Source organism: Neolamprologus brichardi, chromosome 10 (assembly GCF_056152115.1).
Source record: "Neolamprologus brichardi isolate AB-2024 chromosome 10, ASM5615211v1, whole genome shotgun sequence".
In the NCBI taxonomy this organism is placed as follows: Eukaryota; Metazoa; Chordata; class Actinopteri; order Cichliformes; family Cichlidae; genus Neolamprologus; species Neolamprologus brichardi.
The window spans coordinates 21,244,638-21,262,382 of record NC_142113.1 but is presented as its reverse complement, the minus strand read 5'-3'; the positions used below and the strand labels follow the sequence as shown (position 1 = coordinate 21,262,382).

At 40.1% G+C, this 17,745-nt stretch overlaps 1 protein-coding gene across 3 annotated transcripts; it reads left to right on the top strand.

The window, feature by feature from the left end:
- Positions 1-760: 760 nt before the first annotated feature.
- On the top strand, positions 761-16,887 carry adad2 (adenosine deaminase domain containing 2). Of its 3 annotated transcripts, none has more exons than XM_006784944.3 (11): positions 761-1,171; positions 1,913-2,075; positions 2,760-2,904; positions 4,598-4,736; positions 6,702-6,830; positions 8,670-8,820; positions 9,059-9,229; positions 9,485-9,699; positions 10,344-10,578; positions 16,335-16,467; positions 16,586-16,887. In XM_006784944.3, the coding sequence occupies exons 2-11, from the start codon at positions 1,927-1,929 to the stop codon at positions 16,694-16,696; spliced, it is 1,578 nt and encodes a 525-aa protein (XP_006785007.2). In that variant the 5' UTR covers positions 761-1,171; positions 1,913-1,926; the 3' UTR covers positions 16,697-16,887. The 3 variants fall into 3 exon arrangements, with proteins under 3 accessions (XP_006785007.2, XP_035761255.2, XP_035761254.2); XM_035905362.2 differs by lacking the exon at positions 761-1,171 and adding an exon at positions 1,310-1,394; XM_035905361.2 differs by lacking the exon at positions 761-1,171 and adding an exon at positions 1,684-1,722.
- Positions 16,888-17,745: the final 858 nt, after the last annotated feature.

Sequence of the window (17,745 nt, the reverse complement as noted above, 5' to 3'; positions counted from 1 at the left end):
TTCGGTGTGTGGTGTGCGTGCACTCTTATCAATGAATGGGCGTGCAATGTATGTGTGTGAACAGTGCTACAGATTTATTTATTCATAGAAATCACCAAACCATCGCTGTACCTGTTTTGCTTATTTACTGTCAATACATAAAACATGAATGATCCAGCCTGGCAGAGTCGCCCTTTCATTTCCTCTCATTTCCCGAATTCAATGGAAATTTCACGGAAATTGATTAAATCCACATGGATATCAGTGTAAGTAGAGATCTGAATCTGGGATATTTACACATGTGTGTAAGAGGCATGAGTGGTCAATCCTGATATGTATATTTTGAGGTCACTCCTCAGATGCATCCTTATTCAGTGTCTCTCAAAACATCATTTTATTCCCATCCACTGATTGACAGCCGATCATCCATCCATCTGTCAATCCATCTTCTTCTGCTTATGCAGTTTAGGGTCTGTCATAGCCCTGACAGCTGATTATGTTTCATGCATGTCTGTCATGCTGAGTTGACACCATTAACATGTTTGCATCAACATGGGGGTGTGCAAAAAAAAAAAGAAAAGAAAAGAAGAAGAAGAGCACTGCTGAAGCACTTATAGCTCCATATATTCAGCAGTATGTCGGCACCTCTCTGTTTTGTGTACTTGTGGTCTTTGGATGTTTTTTTTTAATTACTTAGGGTCAGCTCTGGGTTGTCAAAACATGGGTTGGTTCTTATAAGACAGAACTGGCAAGCACCAGTTACACATGCAGGTGGAAAAGTGGCATCATGTCCAAATCTTGGGAAAGTCACACCTTGTATTCTCACTCTGATGATGCGGTTTCACTGGAAGGATCTGTCAAGAGTCCTTTCCCCAAACCTTATTCAAAACAATTCATGAAGTGATGATGTGAATATTTCCAAATTGTAACTGAATATAATTGCAGTCTATACAAGAGTCAGGCAGCATATAAGTGAAACATGTCCACATACTTTTTGGAAAGTTTCTCATTATATCTATATTTATTAATAATTTTATATAATTTTAATTGCATTGGCAGGCGTTGACTTGAAGTAGCTGCTTCGTTTACTTGCGCGCAGGTTTTCACACCTGTTACCGTCTCTGGGTTGCAACGGCTTCCCACGTCAGATTTAGCTAGTCTTTTAAAGCCTGAACAAGCGTTAAGTGTATAGGTAAGCTTTTAGCAGTGTATTTGGAAGTTAAAGTGTTGACTAAATACTTAGTCGCTGGCAAACTCGCGGTGAAACAATTTCATGTTTTATTGTTTTCTGCCGGGACTGGTAGAGGTGCTCTAACGTGTGGTAGCAGAAAGATGCTAACGTTAGCTTTATCAGTGAAGCTAACGAAGCATTGGTGGCTAGTTTAGAGTTAGACGTTCTTTCCAGTTTGAAACGGGTAAACTTGTTCATATTTTTCCTACTGTCAATTAATTTCAGCTCGGTCGATACTTTTGGTTATACTAGCTAACTCGTCGTTTACTCTTGATAGCAGCTAACTAGTTAGCCTCTCAGCTAAAACGCAAATTGCAGAAAATGCACACTTAAATTTTGTGTTGGCGCTGTGGGCTAAAGGAAAAGGGAAATGTTATCGCCTCTAGACATCACAATTTATCATCAGCTGTCAATAAGCTAGGGGTTGTTACTTTTGGTTTGCTGTTAATCGTGTACACGATTAACATTAGTGTAGCTTTATTGGGATTATATATTTAAACAAAAATAACTGAGTAAGTGCATTTCATGAGTATTAAAAGCTGTTAAGGCGCAATCGGATGAACACACTCATTCCTACTTTTGTTAAATATGTATAAATGCAACAGTAGCAACTTCACGCCACCATAGGGCGAGAGGCGGGTACACCCTGGACAGTTCGCCAATCTGTTTTATTTATTTATGTGTGTATGTATGTATTTGCAGGTTGTTCGAACACCATGACTAGTCGAGGAACATTTAAATATTCGAGAAGAGGTGCTGCTAGTTTCTGGTCTTTGTCAGACCGTGAGCTGAGCCCACGCCCTCACTGTCCTCAGGTCCACAAGACAGATGATGCAGACATTTACACTGGTGCTGCTGGGCTGAGGTAATGGAAAAAAATGACCGCCACCTTGTCACATGCTGTGTCCACCTGTTTGGACAAGGACTTAACTTTTCTGTGTGTTCCTACTCACCTCCGTATAATTGTTGGAGAGGATGACTTAAAATGTCCTTGCACACAAACCCTGCCTTAAAACGCGACAGATACACTCTCACGTTTCTCTCGCACATGCTGGGACAGAGGTAACTAATTTTCTGTTTCACTGCAGGGGAGTGTACTCTTGATGTGTGGGTCAATAAAACCAGGATGTAACTGTTTCTTTGTCAACAGCAATTTGGATTTTATTGTGTCTTACTGAGGTTTCACAGCAGGCAGGTGAACAGCTTGCTAATGAGTCCAGTGTCCGGTCCAAAATTGGGCACATTACACTCTGTTACTAATGAGTGCACCCTTTGTTTCAAGACAGTGAGAAAGACAGTGGCTCTTGTGGTTGTGAAACTTCTCATGTACTTCATTTTACTCTGCTCTGAACATTTACATCCTCATTCATTTACTTATGCAGTTCTATTTTTTGTGTGCAGTCTTAGCAGGTTGTTAGCAGTTTTTTTTAAGAGGAAATTGTAGGTGAGAATTATCTTAAAATAAATGCAGCTGATAATACTGTTAATTTTTAGCTGTTTGTGCTGACTGAATCATTTCCTAGTGGGTTTGTGTTTGTTGCCCTCCTAGGACAAACGAACATGCAGCTGGAGACTACGATACAGCACCAGAGGCTCTGGTTTCTGAAGGAGACCACAGACCCCGAATCGAAAAGGGCTCTGTCCCCACACTCAGCCATAATTATGATTCTGGTGACATAATGTTGGAAAATGAGGTAACTATATGAGTATACACAGATCAGGCGTAACATCTTGACCACCTACCTAATATAGTGTTGGCCCACCTTTGCTGACAAAAGAGACCTGACCTGTTAATACATGGACTCTGCTAGACCCCTGAATGTGTGCTGTGGTATCTAGCACCAAGATGTTAGCAAGCAGATCATTCAAGTTTTGTAAGTTGTGTGGTGGAGCCTTATTTGTCCATAGATGCCTGACTGGGTTGAGATCTGTGGAATTTGGAGGCCAAGCCAACACCTCAAATATGTTGTTGTGCTCAGCAAACCCTTTCTGAACCTTTTTTTGCTTTGTAGCACATTATCCTGCTGAAGGAGGCCACAGCCATCAGGTAATACTGTTTCCATGAAAGGGCGTACATGGTTGCCAACAATGCGAGGTGGTATATGTCAAAATAACATCCACATGGATGGCAGGACACAAGGTTTTTCAACAGAACATTGTCCAAAGCATTACACTGCCTCTAAGATGGTTTGCCATTTTCCTGTATAGTACGTTCTGGTGCCAGGTGTTCCCTACGTAAAAATGCCTCACACAGCTGGCCATGATTGATATGATGAGGCCACCTTCTTTCATTGCTCTGTGGTTCAGTTTGGAAGCTCACCTGCCCACCACTAAAACTGTCCAACTGCAGCTCTTGTCTTGCTGAAAAGCTGCAGTTTTGGAGATTCTCTGACCTAGTTGTCAAGCCATCACTCGCTCAAATCCTTAAGCTTGCCAGTTTTTTCTGCTTCAAACACATCAACTTTGAGGACAAAATGTTCACTTGCTCGCTGACATATCCCACCCACTAATAGGTGCTATGATGAAGAGATAATTGGTGTTATTCACTTAAACTGTCAGTGGTCATAATGTTATGTCTGATCAGCCTATATAAGACCAAGGTTTTCTGAAAGTTCACTGCCGTTGCATTTAATGTATTATGCTATTAAGACTTTTTCATTAGAAATTTTATCTCAGACGATGAGATGCTGACAAGGTCTTATACATTTACTTATCATCTCTTATTCAGAAGGTGTACTTCACAGATTAATTAAGATATGTGAATTCATTGTGGCATTAAACCATACTTGAAAATCTGACATCAAAGTGCAATCTCAATATCTGCGATAATTAACATTAAATTGCTTGACTGGCAAGTAGAACAGTGGTTTATACCATTATCCAGTTTAGTGAAGGGGCTCTAAACCACCTGCAGCCACCTTGTCACTTTAACTGTGAACAGCAGAAGTGCATTCAGTGCTTATCTCACACATAACACTGCGTTTATTGTGTTTCCCTGATAACGGCTCAAGAATGATAAGAACACCAGAGTCCCGTTTGTTTTGGGGTTTTTTTTTTTGGTTTTTTTACCCTCCTAAGACCCGAACTCTTCCACAGCAGGCATTTTTAATTTCTCTTTGATATTTGGGCACATTGGGGCCCGATGAATGTAAAAACAAAGAATTACCAGATTTTTTACCTTATTTTTGTTTTTAAGAAAAATAAGAGCCACATGAGAATATTCGTTTAAATTTTGATAGAACAGTAGCAGTATAATGTCCTCGTAAGTGGATATCAGGCCCTTGTAGAGAAAAATTGAGTATTTTGGTCGAAATAACCCAAAATGTGATGTCCACATATGTGGACGCCAGGTCCTAGGAGGTTAAAGAAGGGTTTTGTCTTTCTCAGGCTGAAGACTCGGATGATGAACCAGCTGTGCTCTCCCTCCGTGGTATGTCACCTCCTGAAAGCATACTGTCAGATGAAGATCTTCTAACAGAGCAGGTCAAGGACATAAACCAACCTGATACAAGCACAAAGACTGAAGGTACAGTAGCAATTTAATAAAGGTAAAACTTGAAAGCGCTCACATTTTCAGTGGCACTTCTGCAGTTGCTAGCAGCTAGTATACACAGAAACACCCAGTTTGATAGTTTGTTCTCAGAGCTGCAAATCTGCTTCCTCCAGCATTAAAGGCACAATTAGATGTCAGTAGATATCAGATTATAGTCATGAATTTTTTTTTTTCTTCTTACAGCTTCCAATTCAAATGCCTTTAAGCTGTGTATCTGTGGTTAGTGCAGGAGGTTGTTAAACTTTTCTAAAGGAGTCTGATTCGAGATGATGAGTAAGTGAAGCTCACTTCTTTCTGATGACAGTGATACTAAGGCAAGTTGTTGAGGATATCCTGAACTTCTCTTTATGCTCCTGTTAGCTGGCATTAGTTAAACTTTCTTTGAAGTGGATCTAACATTGTTGAACTCTGACAAAGCGAATTAACTCTCACATGATGTGAGAATGTAATCAAACTGCCGTACATTAGGTGGTATAATGTTAACTCAAAACCAGCTGTTGTTGTTAGTTGTTAGCTGGCTCGTTATCAGCTGTCCAGAGACGGGATGGTTGCATGTCTAATCTGCTGACAGATTTGGGATTAAAAAGCATGTTTATGCACACTTGTATGTGTTAGTTTTATTCAGACACTGGTCACATTGTCTCTTTCCATTGTGTTTTTGCTTTTTGATGAAGGGGAGCCTTGTCACATGATTAAAAGCATAGGAATGATCCTTCATGTCTTGAGTCTGAATGTGTAGAAATTAATTGCAATTGTGACTGGTCTCTAGTATAAAACATAACACACAATTAGGTGGAATGGTGAAGTCCACGCATTTAAGATGGCATGTTAACATGGCAGCTTCCACAAACCGGTCGCTGCTCTTGTGTATTTTTAATGGATTAATTCTAAGGCTTTGACAATGCATCAATTTGTTTTAAGACGTAACTACACTCTAATCAGTGTACATTTATGAAGGTAACATTCTTATTTTATTAAAATGACCTCAAAAAAGACTGACTGTAACTTTAAAAAAATGATTGTTGCCTGTGCTTCTTGAGAAGACCCACGCAGTCACTCTGTCCTGGTCATACAGTCATCGAATATCACTATTGATCACACACAAGTCAGTCATCAACCTCCCTCCTTCAAGAAAATCTTTTCACATGTTCACCCTTAAGGTCTTTTTTTCCTGTTGAGATTGAAAGCTCCGTTTCAGGGGTTTTCAAATCAGTGGTTTTCAAACCAGTGGTCTTGTTCACAAGGCACTCCTGTATTCAAACCTATGCAAAATAATAATAATAATGGATTGCATTTATATAGCACTTTTCGGGACCCCTCAAAGCGCTTTACAATACCACTATTCATTCACTCTCACATTCACACACTGGCGGAGGCAAGCTACAGTTGTAGCCACAGCTGCCCTGGGGCAGACTGACAGAGGCGAGGCTTCCATATCGCGCCATCGGCCCCTCTAGCCAACACCAGTAGGCGATAGGTGAAGTGTCTTGCCCAAGGACACAACGACCGAGACTGTCTGAGCCAGGGCTCGAACCGGCAACCTTCCGATTACAAGATGAACACCCAACTCTTGAGCCACGATCGCCCTCAAATGTCCTCTACTTATTTTTTTTCTTTTTGAACATATCTTTGGACTGAAGTGCTGCACGTTTCTTTCAGAAGTGTACAATAGATTAGTTTAAATACATTTCTCTTCATTTTAGCACATGTGGTAAACTCCTTTGTCACTACCAGCATGAGGGGGGGGGAAAAAGCAAAGTTCTCACATATATTCAGCCAGTCAGCTGACAATGTTTATGATGTGTAGCAATATCATAAACATTTTCAAGGCAAAGTCCTTCTGCTTCCACAGTTTTAAGGACACTCAGATGAGTGATGTCCAAAATACGCTCTGTCCCTGATTATATAGCTGGATTCTGCTGTTTATCTTTCTTCCAGTTTGGCGCACTGAATGGCACAAGAATCACATGGCAGCTATAAGCAGTGAGAAGTTTGACAGCCTCCTGAAAATGTGTCCAGATTTTTATGACTGCAAGAGCCACATGGCAGCATTTGTCTTGATAAGAGGTAAGCTTCTTGTACACGTGCAGTTTTCCATTAGATTTGTGCTCTTCACTGCAGGATTTTGTTTTCATAGTAGGTTATAAGTGGCTCCTGGATATTTAGTAGATGTATCCTGTTTATTTTTAACCTTTTTTTTTTTTTTTAAATCTGTATCTTAACAGTGCTAAAGAAGAAGACTAGTTTTACTCTTAACTGTCTATAAATGCGTAAAGTGAGCCTGTACCAGTGGCAGGTCATTATTGCAGTAGTATGTTAAATGTCCAGGCATTAGCAGTCCACATCATGAAGATTTCCAAGCATGAAAAAAAGGTCACACTCAATTATCATAAAGTGTGTATGATATCACATGTGAGCCAACTGGAAATTTCCATTAAATATGATGGGTCACTCATTAAAAGATAATATTGTGGAATTAAAGCAATATATGCAGACTCTTTCTTTTAATAATCATGGAAGCAGAAGATATGTGTATATAAAAACATAATTCTTTGGCACTTTTATGTGAAGTAAAATAATGGAAGTTATAATCTGAGTGAGTCAATTTAGAAGAACAATTTAGGAGATGAAACTCCTTTTAAGACACACAGTGCCTAAATTGCACAAGCTGAGAGCTAATTCGATATGACTACCGAATGCACGACTACACAGCTGTGCGGCATTCCTGCACAGAAGGCCTCTTAGTTGTTTGAGAGTTGCCATTTAGACTGATGTAAAGTAATCTCTCCTATTAATGAGGTTAGCAGTACAAGCAGTCCCTATGAGTCTAAACGTTCAGGCTTCATGGTGCTCTAAATGCTCAGTTCCTGACAGGATTTTTTGTTGTTGTTGTTTTTTTAACCTGGTATCATCAGTTCAAGCACACAGCATCTCAGCACATGTGCTGTTCAAACCTTCAGTCGTTTGAAAGAGAAATGGCTAAAGATTCAGTCACACAGCCTTAAGGTGCCAGTTTTATGGTTAGTGTTAGGATGCAGGTAGCTATTGGAGTATTCTCCTGAACAGTAGGTGTCACCACTGAGGAGATAATGCTACATCAGTGCTGATAAAGGAAGCAAAGTTAAAACGGGATGCAGAGACATTAAAAACAATGTTGTTGTTTTTCTCACTAAGGTCGTGTCCAAATTCATGGGCGGGTAGGCCGGAAGTAAACGGCTGTTAAATTGGACAGTCTAGCTTTCAGATTTGTATCTCGCTGTCTCGGTGGAGTTTAATAAACTCAGCTGCTCCTTGCTATCTAAAATATAACAGGACACTGGTGTAAATTCTCAACTATCTCACACTTCTGTTTAATCAGTTTTCTGTTGGACGTTTATTCAGCTCTGTGAAAACCAAGGAGGAACCCACCCAGGTGATTAGTAAAATTTGATTTAATCGAATCTAATAACTTTAATCTCAGCCAAACTGATTTACACACGAACAAATAAAACACTGAAAAAAGCCTGGAATTGGCTGGGCCATGCTATGAATTCTGGGATATGGTGGACCACGAAGGATGCACCCGACCCAACCTTCAAATTCGGGGAAAAGGAGGACACCTTTGTCGGCTGCATTCGGAAGAGTCTACAAATTTGGACAGCTTTCGGCGCGTCGCTATGTTGTAATCGGCCTACAAATACGGCTTCTGGAGGATGCAGCCCATGAATTTGGACATCCCCCTATGTCTCTAAAATGTTTCCAAACTGTTGCACCATCTCTCTGTATGTAATCTGTTATTATCTGACTGACTAAATCAACATCAAAACAGCACATCATCACAAGCAGATGTGATATCTCTCGCAGTCATTGTTAATTAAAGCTATCGCTAATGAAGCTTTGAGAAGAAAAACTATCTTTTCCCCACAGAAGTTCTGGATACAGCAGGTCATCCATGTGAGCAATACCAGGTAGTGGCAGTGGGATCTGGCCGCTCAAGTTGTAGCGAATGGCTTTGCTACAATGGGGTGATGGTTCATGACAGCCATGCCATCATCATTGCCAGACGGGCTCTTTTAAGGTACTAACTTCTAAAATTAGTTCCTAAATACAATCTCAAGAATGCAGGTGTTAAAGTGCTGGTTCTGATTTAGAACACCTGAACTTCAAATGTCTATTCTTAATATTAAGAATGAAGATGTAAAAAGCAGGCTGCAACATCTCACTTGCTCTCTACCAGTTATAATGCTTCTGATTCACTGAAAGTGCTGCTGCAGCTTAAAGTGGGAATAATATTTATTTTTCTGGCTTGTGTTCAGGTTTCTGTATAAACAGCTTTTGCTGTTCTTTGATGCTGATCCAAAGGCCAAGGAGAGCTGTATTTTTGAGAGTAGTGCAGCCAGCCACCAGCTTCAGCTCAAACCCAAGATCAGCCTGCATCTCTACACCAATCAGTGTCCCGAAGGAGCTCCTACGAACTTCTACTTTAAGTACAGCAATCTGCTAATTATCCCATTCTTTTGATTCTTTTTTTTATAGATGTTTTTAAGTCATATTTGTACTTGTAAAAGGTCTCAATTCAAATCTGTGGATTTATCTTCCAAGAAATGTGACATTTTGTACATGTTGTAAAACCTTTCTATGGGTTAATTTTAACTCTGTTTATAATGGACATTACATTTTGTCCATTACTCGTGAAGATTAAGTTCTAGTAAACTAAAATGTAACATAATGTCCTGTTTTAGGGTTTCTGCAAACGACACCTGGACCTCTATGGTTCTCCAGTATCATTTCAAAGGCCTACTGGTCCCTGTGACCTACCTTGACCCGAGTCTCTGGGGCGCCAAAGTCTGCTGCATGTCTGGCAGTGACAAACTTTGTCGCTGGACTGTTACTGGGATTCAGGGTGCATTACTGAGCCACTTTATTCAGCCGCTTTACATCACGAGCATGGTGCTAGGTAAGAAGCTTAAAGCATTTATTCTTTATTAGAAGGGAAGTGCAGCTAGACCCATCATGAATACCTGGATGTTTTTCTACAAATATTTGGATCAGCACTAGAATGTAGTGGTTTCTTCCCTTGTTCATGCACAAGTTTCATGAAAATTGGTGGGGTTGTTTTTTCTACTATGAACACATAATTTATTCCCATTTTTTTAAAGGTTAGTTTCCAAAGAGCTGAAAATGGTCAGGTACAAGAACTGAACTTAAAATGAGTGAAAAAGCAGCCAATGGCCAAACTAAAACTTTGAAAGACCTTCAGAAAGTCTGGAGAACTGTTGCTTAAAACCATTACAAAAAAAGTAAAGCAAGTCTGCTTCAGTTTATTCTTTATTAGCATTATTCTGTATGAGCAAAATATAAAGAAATGAGGGGTGGGTCAACAGTTTTGCACAGTATCTATCTGACAGCAGAATCAGTCATCATATCCATGTATCAGCAAGATAGTGAGCCAATGCATTTCAAAATATTGGAAATACTGACAAGCTTTAATTCCAGTTCAACGTTGCAGATGTAATTGGCTAAAGGTGGCATCATAACAAACTAAATTTTGCATAAATTAATTTCTTTCTGTTGCAAATGTGTTTCTAAAATCTTACTTAGGAGGCCAGAAGCTCATGAACCAGGAAGTGTCTGATATCACCAGCAAGCGACTGGGTGATGGATGGCAGATTGTTCTGCCTCAGTCCTACAAGAAACATGACATCGTCTTTGTCTGCGGGGACTACGTGGGGCCTGTTGTGCCCTCGCTGCATCATGAAAACCTCAGCATCAACTGGTGCCTCGGGGATCAGGATATTGAAGTTTTGGACAGCAGCAAGGGCTTGATTGTGGAGGGGTAAGACCCTTTTTTCTTTTTCAAGAAATCAGTCTTTGTCATGAATTAGATGAAGTTTTTAGAAAATGTGTACTAATGTGTTTCTGCACCATAAATTTGGGACGAGTATGAAAATTTTCCTTGTGCTGTCATTTGTAGAGAAATGGTAGAGCTGTTGTCAGAGTTGTCTACTTTCATGGCCTCTGTGTTGCCTGGGGCTCCTGCCATCACTTGGCTTTGCTGCTGCCGACAACTGCTGATGTCCAGTAGTTAGTGTGACACAGACATGGCTTTCTCTGGAGGCTGTTTTGTCCTTGAGCAGAGATTACAGCTAAAAATAGATTTAAGATCCTTTTTTTTTTTCTCACTGCAGTGTTGCTGCCTATTTTAGCTGTTGTCCTCTTGCTCGAACTGTTATTTTTAGGCAAACACCATGGTTTTAAGTGTCAACTATTTAGAAAGAAAACAAAAAAAGCAAAGAAAAATAGACTTCTGAAGATATTTAATTTAAAGGCAGGTATTCAGGACACGAGGTATGCAGAGGGCTGCTCTCTTTAGAGCTTGCCACAGCAGATCTTTTTTTTTTTTTTTCTCAGCATCACTGTCTTCAAATCATACATCCTTTCAGTTCTCATTACCATCTTGTAAACTTTCTCTTTGACTCTATCCTGTCCTTCAGTCACAAATCACCCCTACGCTCATCGCCACACTTTCACCCTGCCTGCACACTCTTCTGTTGTTGTGAGTCTAGTGCTTTGGATGGTTGACCCCAGATATTTAAGCTCATCGTCTCCTGCTCACTCACAAGCGTATTCTGTCTTGCTTCTAGTGGCTTTCATTCATTTTCTCTTTAGGGCATACCTCCACCTCTTCAGGCTCTCTTCTACTCCCTCCCTACTCTCACTAGAGATCTCAGTGTTTTCTATAAACATCATAGTCCACAGAGACTCCTGATGATGTAATCCCACCCCCACTTTGAACCCACCTGCCACTTCTACTGCACTCTTTTGGTCAGAGGGCCCGGTGGCGCCAGTGTCCGGCAGCCTCGCCTCTGTCAGTGCGCCCCAGGGTGGCTGTGGCTACAATGTGGCTTGCCATCACCAGTGTGTGAATGTGTGCGTGAATGGGTGGATGACTGGATTTGTAAAGCGCTTTGGGGTCCTTAGGGACTAGTAAAGCGCTATATAAATACAGGCCATTTACCATTTACACCTCACATGTCCTGGACCACTCTCACGTACTTCTCTGTCCCTCTTGAATTCCACATCTAGTCCCACTGTTTCTGTGATATGATATGATATGATATCCTTTCTCTGGGTCCAAAAAGACACTGTGCAACTCCTTCTGACCTCCTCTATACTTGTAAGTGTTCATCAACATTTGCAAATCAGAAACTGGTATGAAACCATAACTGCTGCTCACCTCTATCCTTAATCTAGCTCAGCTCTCTGTCTATCCCTCCTTTTTCTCATTTTCTTCATTCATCATCCTCAATGTATTCCATCCACCTTTTAAACACTCTTCATTCATTAGTACATTTCCATCTCAATCCTCGGAGGTGTCCTTCACCACTTCATCTGTACGTTTGTCATCTGGCAATTCTTCCCTATCATCCAGAGCCTGTCTCAACTCTTCCCTGGACTCTGACTAACATTCTTCCTCCTTTAACTTTCACCTCTGCATTTGCTTTTTCCTCTTGATTTCCAGAGTCATCCTACTGGCTTCCATCCAATTCTATCCTAGCTACATTCTCCCCTGACAACTCCCTGCAGTCTCCTTCAGATTGAACCTCATGTGTAAGATTCAGTCCTCCTGTGTGTACCTTCATCCAGTCTTATGCATTACCCCAGATTCATCCCTTTCTTGAAGCCCTTTTCATCCTTTTTACAAAACCCACCACCATCTAACCTTCTGCATTTTTCTCCTTAACATGATATCTACCCAACACCACCTCAACACCTCTGTTCCCTTCTCCTTCATGTCCATTGAAATCTGCTCCAATCATCACCCTCTCTCTACCACTTCATCCAAATTACTTCAGAATTCCTTTCTCTTCTGACATCCAGCCTTTGCTGCAGACACACCTAATAGTCAACATGCCTGCTTCGATTTCCAGATTCAAACTCCTGTCTGATCCTGTCTGACACTCTTCACCTCCACAACACTCTCCACATGCTTTCCTTTAATAGTACTCAGACTCCACTTCTCTTCCCATCTTCAGTGCTTACAGATTTACTCAACCACCAGTCATAAAAACAAGAAAACATGAATCCTATTTAATCAAACAGTACATTTGAAAGTTCATGGATAACAATAATACTATTTTTTGCATAAGTTTTATCATTTTGATTAAATAGCTTATACTGGTGGATTAAACACTGCAGAAATATTTTTATTTTTACCAGTACTGTTAGTTTAGGGCAGGTGTGGTGTAAACCTTATATTGGGTGGTGGTCTAATAAATTGGTTAAGCACTGTACACCACGGTAGAACAATATCTGGCCTTGCTTCACTTCCACCTGTCTCCTGCACACACAATATATCTTCCTTGGTTCTCTCTTGTTTTCTGTCAACAGTAGCACAATTTCCATGGTCACCTTGGCTAACAGTATCATAGACGGTGTTTTCAACCTCATCTCTGGCGAATCAACTACAGAAATCTCTTGATGAGCGGCATGTTTGAGTTGACAAAGATTTTACGCTGGATGCTCTGTGCACGTGCGCAATTGCGCACTGCTGGCACGGTCTCTGCGCACAGAAAAAAAATCTAACCTGAATTGAAATTAAAATTAAAACTTAAACAATTCTGTTTTGCAGTGTTAGTCAGTAAGTAACTGGCTGCTCCCGTATGGGATTAGAACGATGCCACCTTATCCCATAGTCCAGCCAATAATGCGATTCACATTCGTATATACGCAGCTAATCAACGTGGTTGACAGGCTATGACAGCGTCCTTATGTGCCGACACCGGTGTTTTAGCTAGCAAAGCGGCGTGGCTGATGTAGAGTGAAGCCACGTTAATGACAACGTGTACAACCATTGGAGATGTGTGTGTTTATATCAGTTTTTTAATAGTGTTGCTAGGCCACGTAAAACCAGAGTTATGATAAAAAATATATGCAATGTTTTTCTGAATATGTTCTTCCTGAATACTATCGTTGTTTATATTTACTATGGGAAGAAACGGTAAAAACGGCGTTTTATAAGAAAAAAGGCTCGAAAGCACTCTCCACCTGTGAGCAAAACCAATAAAAACCCACCTTTTCCTATTGGTCGAAAAATGTACCATGTCGACCAATCAAAAAATGATATGGCAACATGCATTTACTTATTTAGGAAGGGGTAAGTTTTAGGAGTGGTGGCGGTGTTTTGAGATGTGAGAGATTTGCGACGTTTAGCGCAAATTTTGTGTAGTTAGTGTGTAGTGTAGTCAGTAGTTTTGTTGTGTGTGTCAGAACAATGAGGCAACTACTGAATGTTACAGGTGTTACAGGAGCCCTTTATCTCATAGTGGACAGAAATTATTTTATGGAGTGGCACAAATAATTTGTGGCATCAAATTTGATGCAGAACAACTGATTGTTCTGTAAATAGTTTAAAATTTTTATTTTTAAAAAACGCCTTGGCTGCATTTTTAGGTAAACGGCTGCAAAAAAACGTTGTTATTTGCATAACTCAGTTACTTTTTTGAAGAAGTAACTATATAATTAATTGCCCAATATTGGTCATTATATACTGTATTTTGCAGACAGAGTCTCTCCCAGACGACAGACTCATACTCATAATACAAGTCAGAGCTTTATATTAAAAAAGAGAGAAAGTTGTGTTTTCAAAATTGGGGTCCAAGTTATTTTTACTTCCAATAGTGTTAACATACTACACAGGCCATGAACAACATTTTTTTTTTTTTAAATTTTCATTGTAAGTGGGCTAAAGCAGTTAATTAAAAGTAGTCTAACATGAATGTAAATGCTGTAATTTGATTATTTTAATAAACCATGTAACTTGGATGCTGGCGTGACCACAGTGCACACGTCTGCTGTTGCTCACAGTGGTCCAAGGGACCGCTCAGGGAGTTTGTGTGTTCGCTCAGACGCATGAAAAATTAGAAGGAACATTGCTCAACCCTTCCCATTTATCTGGGCTTGGGGCCGCCACTTGGAGTACACTGGCTTGTGGCCCTCCTGTAACTGAGCTCAGAACACCTAATCATAAAACTTCCAAATATTAGTGTGAAAGGAAAGGTTGCTTGTATCACATGACTTTTTTTTTTTAAATTGGTGATTTAGAAGTCTTACTCTTACTTTCTATTAACTATGATTTTCAGTACCAAGGCACTTGGCGAGGTTTTTAGGAAATAGTTATCTTGGAAGGATTCAATAGTCTTTCCCTTCTAAGTATGCACTGGACATGTAATGTCTCTGAGTAACAGAGAAACAAAGCTAGGTTTCGAAGAATATCAGGGGTTATAGACTTTGTCAGGATGGAAGAGACCTTAAATTATTTGAAAATGAGTCTCCCTGAACAGGCTTTGCTAATGTCAGCTTCTGTGAGTGCAGTCACACTCAATTCCTCCTCAACATTTTGTCTGTTTAGGCTGCTGGGTTCCTCCCCTGGGTCTCACTCCAGAGTGTCCCCTAAGAAATGTGTTAGTGGTAGTGGTAAGTGCTGCCTGCAGGAAACCCTTCCTCTCTTTCTCTCAGCCAGACCACAGCCACACTTTACCTCGGCAGTGTGATAAAATTGTCTCGCCAGACATGTTTAGCACAAATAAGCTCTGAAGCAGAGAGTGTCCCCACCAGAGTAGCATTGCATCTGCTATAAAGGTCAAAAAAGAGTGCTGCAGTGCTGCAATGAGAGGACATATTTTTCATTTATAGTTTTTGGTTTTTGGAGGGTATCATACCCTAAATACCTCACTGCTGCTTGCTAACTGGCTGCAATCACTGTACATTGTCTAATATGGTTAAATAAGAAGGTGTGAGTATTTAATCGGGCTCCCAATTCAAACTGATAACCGTAAAAGCTTTTGGATACATTGTTGTATCATATCAATACATGCCTGTACATGAAGTTGGACTGCAAATGAAGGAAGAATGTGGACATTAAATGATACAGAATTGAAAAGTTGAATCTTGTCAGGTGGAAAAAGCATTTCAATTAACAAAGGACAACTTTTTTGCTGCAAAATATGTTTTTTATTGATTGCATTGTGGCAGAATGATACCATCAGCATTAATATCCAGTGGCTGCAAATAATTTCCAGGAAAATGAAGGTTTGATTGCGCAGCAAAAACAGGAAGAGGAATGGCAATTTTCATTTCCTTCTTAGCTGTTGGTCACATAATCTCCACAGCTGAAAAGTGTTTTTTAAAGCTTTAAATAATTTGTAGCTCACCTGGTAGAGCGTGCACTACATGTACCAGAGGAAGAGAGCTTACCATAGTGGCCTGCATTCATTTCTGCTCCAGGTCCTTTTCAATCATTTCCCCTTTTCCTCTTCACCTTCCTGTCTTTTTGTTCTTTTTTAATAAAATCTTCAACAGCAGTTTTAAGAAGAAGTGTGTGTGTGTGTGTGTGTGTGTGTGTGTGTGTGTGGGGGGGGGGGGGGAGTGTATCAAATGCACCTAAAAATAGCTTGCATTAAAAATAGTATATCTTTTGTTGTATAATGAAAACTTCAAGAGGACAAATGCATCATAAAGCAAATTTAAGTAATATGTGGGAAACATTAACTGTTGGAAAAATGTTAATGGTGGATTTTAATGTTTCTCCAGCTCTCCTTCTGTGAGCGTGCCTGGCTACTCAAGCAGACTTTGCAAGAGAGCCCTCTACAGTTATTTCCTCAAAGTTGCACAGCTGGGTGGGCACTCCTATCTGCTGGAGCTTCCCACGTACCACAGTGTCAAGGTTTGTGAATCCTCAGTGTGAACTGTGCAAAGCTTTCCATTTGATGAGTAATAGAAGGTTGGGTTTTTAGTTCCCTTATGTGATGTCTGATGATGTAAATGGTTTTATTCTTTTATAGGTGGAAGCCAGTGTCTACCAGACGGTCAAAGAGCTGGTGAGACAGCAGTTCCTGGAAAACCACGCAGGACCGTGGAATTCCAAAAAGCTGGTGGATTGCTTTAGCGCTTGAACTCGCAACTGGAAACCTGTCATGCCGATGTTTACCCAAGTTCCTTGAGAGATTTGATTTGCTGTTCTTCTCTGCACTTTGCTAATTACCTTCAACAGTAATTGTAGTTTTGTTTTATGTACGACATTAGAGTTTTCAGTTTGTGTAGGTGTTTGAGAAAAATAAACAAGGCCCTGCTGTTGTGCACCAGACTGAAGGAGTCAGTTTGAATGAGTTGTGGGTGGAAACACATCGCTCAAAGGCTAACAGTGCACAAAATGGGGAACATTTTCTGTTGTGTCAAGTAGAACTGAGCAACATTATTGCCAGAAGCTTGAAAATTAACAATTCCTTTTATGGAGCTCGTGTTATGAAAAGGTAACTGTGTGCGTTTTTTTTATTTAATATTACTGCCATTCACTATTTTCAACATTTGACCTTTTTTAAATGTGAATTATTTCATTTATTTTTTGTGCATTTGTAGCCAAACTAAGTCCAGTCAGAGGGTAAAATCAGCACCCGAAGAACCAAAATAAGGTCTGTAATGAGGTCCATGTGTTCTCTTGGTTTTAATAGTAACTTAAGATGAAGTAAAATGGAGAAAAATAAATGTTTTCTTTAGTTTTAAATGTTAGATATTAACACATGTTCTCTGTATGCTTTCTATTGCACAATGTGTTGTTGTTTTGCACGTGTATTAATTAATCAGGAACTTGTACAGCTCAAAAACTACAACTTCAGAATTTACCTGTCAATTCAATCAACACCTCTCTTGTATTCTGGAAGTGAAAGGTGAAGCGTGGCAGAACTGTCACCAGCTTTTTTGCAGATGCAAAGGTGAGACAGGCAATATAAAACAAAAAGATCCTTAGTAAGCTCTCACACATCGTGCTGGGAGATGGATAAGTTGTGACTCCACATTGCTACAAGCCCGTCTCAAAGAATGGCAGCTGCATAATTAAAGCATACACAGACTGCGCTAGTTTAAAAACACTTGTTTCCATAGGCTCTCTGAAATGAGCAGCAGAGACGTCCATAGTTAGACTAATTATTCAGAAACATCATATGTT

Bases quoted from the DNA above. Each gene is read 5' to 3' on its own strand.
- adad2 (XM_006784944.3), top strand. From the start codon at position 1,927: ATGACTAGTCGAGGAACATTTAAATATTCGAGAAGAGGTGCTGCTAGT. The intron at 4,737-6,701 runs GTACAGTAGCAA...TCTTTCTTCCAG, and splicing joins TACAAGCACAAAGACTGAAG to TTTGGCGCACTGAATGGCAC. The intron at 16,468-16,585 runs GTTTGTGAATCC...ATTCTTTTATAG, and splicing joins CCACGTACCACAGTGTCAAG to GTGGAAGCCAGTGTCTACCA.